At 31.6% G+C, this 7,692-nt stretch overlaps 1 protein-coding gene across 1 annotated transcript in view; it reads right to left on the bottom strand.

Annotated features, from left to right (window-relative positions):
• Positions 1-1,017: 1,017 nt before the first annotated feature.
• Positions 1,018-7,692, bottom strand: part of LOC144972825 (uncharacterized) — a 45,555-nt gene continuing 38,880 nt past the window's right edge. Inside the window, exon 10 of the mRNA XM_078914549.1 lies at positions 1,018-1,194. Coding sequence (XP_078770675.1) covers positions 1,018-1,194 — 177 coding nt within the window. The remainder of the gene's footprint in view (positions 1,195-7,692) is intronic.

Genomic DNA, 7,692 nt, shown 5'->3' with positions numbered 1-7,692 from the left:
CTGAAGCGCCACTTGGCTGAAATAGGTTCGAGGACGACGATGAACTGAAATCAGGTGTTGAGAATGGGAGGCCTACCGAAAGCTCATCGTGCTAAAGGAAATAACCCAAATATTCCCTGAACTGATCCTATGAAAAAATACAACCTAGTAACTTTACTTAACCTTAGTAGGAAAAAAAACACCCTATCACCTTTACTAAGACTTATAAATAATCCTAATAGAAAAAATAAATGTCCTTCGATCTCGAGCTAAATCTAATAGAAAAAAACCATAGGACTGCGTTGCACTTGCACTACCTTTCAATACTTCACAAATCAAAATGGAGGCCGAGAATTAAAACGATGGTCGAATTAGGAAATTCTAAACTTTCACAAATCTATCAAGGTTTGTTCAAGAGTTTTAAAAATGCTTATATGATGACAAATATGAATAAACAAACACCTGACAAAAGGTCCACAGTGAAAATACAAATTGAAAGAAATGCTATCACGAGGAGCTTTAGGAAGGTCTCCCTTGAGAATTGGCTCAAAAGTCTTGACGTCAACTTTTGAGGGAAGTTATGTTTGCCCTTCTGTTGCGGTGTAGAAAATGCATCGAACAGAATGGCGATTACGTAGACACCTGATATGTACATCGCGGAATAAATATGCTCAACACACTTTGGAGCCACGGCCTTACTTGACCTAAATCTAGGACAGCCCTCGTATATGTAATATTTTGTAAAATGTGTGTGTTCCTTTTGGTGGAATAATGTGCAGTCTGGATGGGAGATCTCAAAGCCCACTGATACTGATAGTTCGCTTTTGGAGTCTACTTCTGGACAATCTAACCCCCTTTTTATTGGTGCTACAATCTACAATGATCTAAAGTGTCTCAAGCGCCGTAATAATATAAGTTTGGAACATTTACTTTTCCCGTATAGATAGCAGTTACTTAAATGAAAATTGGTGCACCATTTTATTCACCCCCCCCCCCCCCCCCCATTAGAGTCGCTTACTAAATTCTGGGCATTCAGTATCAAACAACTCCAGACATGTACGTGTCATTATCATCGCCACAAATTGACAATGTTAGATTATCCACACTGACAGGTGTGGTCTTCCACTGAACGTCTTTCTTTGAAATGTTGTCTTGTAAACTCTCCGTCTGTGTCTGTACAGCCTTGACCCTTATATGAGGCCGCAAAAGTGTGAACTGAAGCAATAAAGGCGTATTGATTGAATTTTATTGCTGTCTCATCACTGTGCCGGCATCAATATATTTCTAGTTTGATAAAATAAATTTTTTCTGTAGACTATCATAATAAACCAATCAGTATACTAAATGCCGATACAAAGTACAGAGCGTTACTATACATATTGTTCACGGGCCATGCTCACGAGGTTCCGAGCCTGTTGTTGGTCTCTCATTGACCTTCCATCTCCGACACTCCGTCAGTCTATCTGGCTTTCTTTTTGTCGGCTCTTTACTTGCCACCCAGCTTTCCATTGTTGTATCCTCTATATTGCTTCTTCTTTTCCCCTTTATTTCAATATTTTTAAAAACCAACAAAACAAAGGGCAATCCGTCTTACAATAGTAAATAGTCGTTTATAAGATTTACTCATTGAGTTAAAGAATGCGACCTAATCTGAAATTGAGGTGATACGGTAGTTGTAATAATATTAAAGTGTTGGAACAATGCCATTTACATAGAGGCCATTTCGCCCAGCCAAGAGACTTTTTGATAACAAAACAATCCGATTTCCACAGACGATGCTTTCTTTTCCTCATGATAAGGCGAAATTACTCATGAATAAGTCACAAGCGACGTGTACTTATTTGCAGGTCTGTTAACCCAGGTTGTTATGGTCTCATTGTTGGAATGAAAATACTCGCAACCAACCCAAAATAACGAAACAAGCCCATACTTGCGTTCTGTTATCAGACCTGCTTCTATCCACACCTAGGTCATGAACCACATTCTTATAAAAGACCTTATTCAAAATACGTTTATCAATTTTTAATTGCCACGGGTCTTGTTTTTATAATTCCAAATAACCTTGCGTACACATTGAAGATTATAAAGAGATAAAAAGAATTAAATTTTTAATGATACAAGAGAATGGAGAGTAAATATAAATGGAAATTAAACGAGAATACTTTGTTTTGGCAATGTTCAATATTTTAGCATATGTCTGTAAATAGTTTTAAGTGTATCTATAGTACTTTTTAGAACAAAATGAGAATCAACAAAACATAAGTTTGAGATTGAAGTGCATTTATTACATGTTTATTTCATTAGAATTGTTTGGCGTTGAGCTGACGTAGGTCTGACATCCGAATATAATTATGGGCTTAGTGAACATTGTTGTAATGGACAATATTTTGCGTCATGGTTTGAGATTTCGTTAAAAAAAAGCCCACAATAAACTTATCAGACCTGCAAATATAATCACGTCTCATTGAACAAATAATTCAAAACGCAAACCATGGACTAAACAACCTATGCACTTTAATGGGGTTTTAATTAATGCGTTTTAGTGAATATCATCATTGTTTTTACCTATGATATACGCTTTGATTTTCCTTCTAAGGGGGGGGGGGGTTAAGAAAATAATATACTTCTGTGTGGATCTTTTTTTGTTATCTCATAGTGGGTTTTATGCGAGTTTTATATATATATATTATGATGATGATTTAAAAACAATTACTCTTTACGATTTTAAGTTTATATGGCTTTTATTTTGTCGCCTCTTTACTTGCCATTCATCATTCCATGTTGTATCCTCTGTATCTCCCTTCTCTACTGCTTTTTGTTTCCCCTTTTATTTCAATATTTAAAAAAACAAAAAACTCCAGTTGGTCTTGAAATAGTAAAAATATAAAAGACCTTATTCAAAACACGTTTATCAATGTTTGCCACGAGTCTTGTTTTTTATAATTCCAAATAACCTTGCGTACACATTTAAGATTATATAGAGATACAAAGAATTACATTTTTAATTGTACAGATAGGCAATTATTGTTAGATTACAGCAATAATGATGATAATGATACTGATAGTAATGATAACAATAATAATAATAATAATAATAATAATAATAATAATAATAATAATAATGATAATAATGATAATAATGATAATAATGATGATGATGATAATGATGATGATAATAATAATGATAATAATAATAATAATAATAATAATAATAATAATAATCATAATCATAATAATCATAATAATCATAATCATATCATAATAATCATAATAATTATAATAATCATAATAATCATAATAATCATAATAATTATAATAATTATAATAATCATAATAACAGTAATAATAATCATCATAATTATAATAACAGTAATAATAATCATCATAATAATAATAACAGTAATAATAGTAGTAGTAATAATAATAATAATAATAATAATAATAATAATCATAATCATAATAATAATAATAATAATAATCACAATAATAATAATAATAATAATCACAATAATAATAATAATAATAATCACAATAATAATAATAATAATAATAATAATCATAATAATAATAATAATAATAATCACAATAATAATAATAATAATCATAATTATAATCATAATCATAATCATAATAATCATAATCATATTCATAATAATCATAATCATAATAATCCTAATCATAATAATCATAATCATAATAATCATAATAATAATAATCATAATAATAATGAGGAGGAGAAGGAGAAGAAGAAGAATGATAATAATAAATAATCTCTCTCTCTCTCTCTCTCTCTCTCTCTCTCTCTCTCTCTCTCTCTCTCTCTCTCTCTCTCTCTCTTCCTTTTCTTCATCTGTCTATCCATCTATCTATTTCTTCAATTCCAGTCACCAGATATGTCTGTAAATAGTTTTAAGTGTATCTATAGTACTTTTTAGAAAAAAATGAGAATCACCAAAACATAAGTTTGAGATTGATGTGCATTTATTACATGTTTATTTCATTTGAATTGTTATTGAGCCGACGTGTATGCATATATATATATATATATATATATATATATATATATATATATATATATATATATATATATATATATATATAATATGTGCAGGTCTGACATCCGAATATAATTATGGGCTTTGTTGAACATTGTTTTAATGGACAATATTTTGCGTCATGGTTTGAGATTTCGTTAAAAAAAAGCCCATAATAAACTTATCAGACCTGCAAATATAAGCACGTCTCATTGAACAAATAATTCAAAATGCAAAGCATGGACTAAACAACTTATGCACTTTAATAGGGTTTTTATTAATGCGTTTTAGTGAAAATCATCATTGTTTTTACCTATAATATACGCCTTGATTCTATTTTAAGGAGGGAGGGGGGGGGGGGTAAAAAAAATAACCTTCTGTGTGTATGTCTTTTCATCCCATAGTGGGTTTGCCTGACCCAGAAGTTTATATAAATATGATGATTTTATAACAATTACTCGTTTTTATCTTGCTTCTTTTATTTTGTCGGTTCTTTACTTGCCATCAATCATTCCATTGTTGTATCTTCTGTATCTCTTCTGTATTGCATTTTGTTTCGCCTTTTTTTTCAATATTAAATAAAACAAAAACATAAAAAAAAACAAAAACAAACTCTGTCTTACAATAGTGAATATAGTCTTTTATAAAATTTACCCATTGATTTTAAAAATAGGATTTCAAATGCCTCGTCAAATAAGACACGATGTAATGCTTAAATTCATAGTTCTATTAAACCGCAACGCTCATTCATACAATCATACACAAATAAGGGATAGACAAAAAGCTAAGTGTGTATAGATGAGTTTTCTATGCCAAGATTACTAACATTTCCAGTCAACATTTCTCATTATATTAATACTTTGTTAAATTTAAGACCCCACATGTACACAGAATATACACACAGAAATACAGGGACAAACTCACACAGAATAATTCTAGCAGTTATGATGAATTATCTTGATGACATCCTGTCTTTTTTTAGAGATTAAAATCAGAATCAGAGGTTACATGTGAGTTGAATATACAAGATTAAAATGTTGAACAATGCCATTTACATAGAGGCCATTCCACCCAGTCAACAGACTTTTTGATAACAGAACCATCCACCGTCTTTCCACAAACGATGCTTTCTTTTCTTCACGATAAGGCGAAATAACCCTTGAATAGGTCATAAGCGACGTATACTTATTTGTAGGTCTGATAACCCAAATTGTTATGGTCTCAATTTTTGTAATGAAAATACTCGCAACCAACGCAAAATAATAACGAAACAAGCCCATAATTGCGTTCTGTTATCAGACCTGCTTCTATGCACACCTATGCCATGAACCACATTCATATAAAAGACCTTATTCAAAACACATTTATCAATTTTTAATTACGAGTCTTGTTTTTATAATTGCAAATAACCTTGCGTATAAAAAACAATTGGGATTTTATATGACACAAGAGAAAGGAGAGACAAGATCTAGAAATAAAACAAGAATATTATTTTGCAAAGGTCATTACATAAGCAAACGTTTGTAAATAGTTTTTAAATTGTATCTATAGTAGCCTTTGATTTTATATTTTACGGGTAGGGGGTGGGGGCGGGGGTTGTTAAAGTTTTTAAATCGTATCGTTTGTAGTTTTTATGAAAAATGAGAATCACCAAAACATAAGGCTGAAATTGATGTGCATTTATTACACGTTTAATTCATCTGAATTGTTTGGCATTGAGCGACGTGTACATATATACAGGTCTGACATCGTTGTAATGGACCATATTTTGCGTCATTTTTTGAGATTCCGATTAAAATAAAGCCCATAAAATATTTGGTTATCAGACCTGCAAATGGTACACGTCGCATTCAAAATGCATATCATTGAGTAACAACAGATACACTTTATTTTTTAATGCATTTTAGTGAATGTATATCATGTTTTTTGTTACATATTTTGACTTGTTTTACCCATGCTATGCGCCTTTGGTTTTATATTTTAGGGGGAGGGGGGGGGGCTGTTAAAGTTTTTAAATTGTATCTTTTGTAGTTTTTAGAAAAAATAATAATCACCAGAACATGAGGTTGCGATTGATGTGCATTTATTACATGTTTAATTCATATGAATTGTTTGGCATTGAACCGGCGTGTACATATATGCGGGTCTGACATCTGAACTTAATTTCGGCTTAGTTGAACATTGCTGTAATGGACAATATTTTGCGTTATTTTTTGAGACTCCGGTAAAAACATAGCCTGTAATAAATTGGGTTATCAGACCTGCAAATATGTGCAAGTCGCATTGAGAAAATAATTTAAAATGCATGTCATTGACAAACATCTGATGCACTGTAAATGTTTTTTTTTTTTTTTTAATGCATTCTAGTGAATATATATCATGTTTTTATTGTTACATGTTTTGAATTGTTCTTACCCATGCGATGCGCCTTTGATTTTATATCTTTTTAAAAGAGGTTGGGGGGGGGGGGAGGGTCGGGGGTCGGGGGGTTAAAAATAGTCTTTTAATTGTATCTACTCAAACTAAGTTCATTGATGGTATGCTCTTAGAATCTACATCTGTTCCCTATTTGAACCAATTCCCCTTTGTCTTACGTTTTCTTGGGTGCTGTTATTGTAAATCTAGAATATTTCGACTATTCCATTTGCTTCTTTTTCACTGGCGCTAATATGACCTAAATGCGCAAGCGCCGTAAAGCCCTCGAAAATATAAAAATATAAATATATAAAATAAAATGTATCTTTTGTAGATTTTAGAGAAAATAATAATCACCAAAACAAAAGATTGAGATCGATGTGCATTTATTACACGTTTAATTCATATGAATTGTTTGGCGTTGAGCCGGCGTGTACATATATATACAGGTCTGACATCCGAACTTAATTTTAGGCTTAGGTGAACATTACTGTAATGGACAATATTTTGCGTCATTGAGATTTCGATGAAAACAAGAGCCCATAATAAATTTGGTTATCAGACCTGCGAATATGTGCACGTCGCATTGAACAAATAAATCAAAATTCAAGCCATTGACGAAACAACTTATGTACATGAATGTGTTTTTATTAATGCGTTTTAGTGAATATCATCATGGTTTTACCTATGATATACGCCTTGATTTTATCTTAAGGAGGGGGGGGGGGGGGGAATAACCTTCTGTGTGTATCATTTTTTCATCCCATAGTGGGTTTTGCCCGACCCAGAAGTTTATATAAATATGATGATGATTTTATAACATTTACTCTTTTTTATCTGGCTTCTTTTATTTTGTCGGTACTTGACTGACCATCCATCATGCCATTGTTGTATCTTGTGTATCTATCTTCTGTATTGATTTTTGTTCCCCCTTTTATTTCAATATTTAAAAACAAATTCTGTCTTACAATAATAGTAAAAATAGTCTTTTATAAAATTTACCCATTGATTTTAAAAATATGATTTCAAATGCTTCGCATTCTAAGTCCCTCGTCAAATAAGACACACGGGTGGTTGGATGGGAGCATCACCCTTGAATCATATACCTATGATGATCCGATAGTGATGTCGTTTCTTCTTCTCTTTACTAGCCTATCCTGCTTCTTTGGTTTGTGATTGTATTTTTGACAGGGGATATTTTTTTCTGTAAATCTTCTGCCTGTTTGTTCTTGGTTATTTATAATTTAGGTTATGATTTTGATTT

Source organism: Berghia stephanieae, chromosome 1, assembly GCF_034508935.2.
Source record: "Berghia stephanieae isolate SIO BIC M18660-M18661 chromosome 1, UCSD_Bste_1.3, whole genome shotgun sequence".
Classification (NCBI taxonomy): domain Eukaryota; kingdom Metazoa; phylum Mollusca; class Gastropoda; order Nudibranchia; family Aeolidiidae; genus Berghia; species Berghia stephanieae.
Note: the sequence above shows the minus strand (reverse complement) of the source record. Positions and strands in the feature narration are given on the sequence as shown.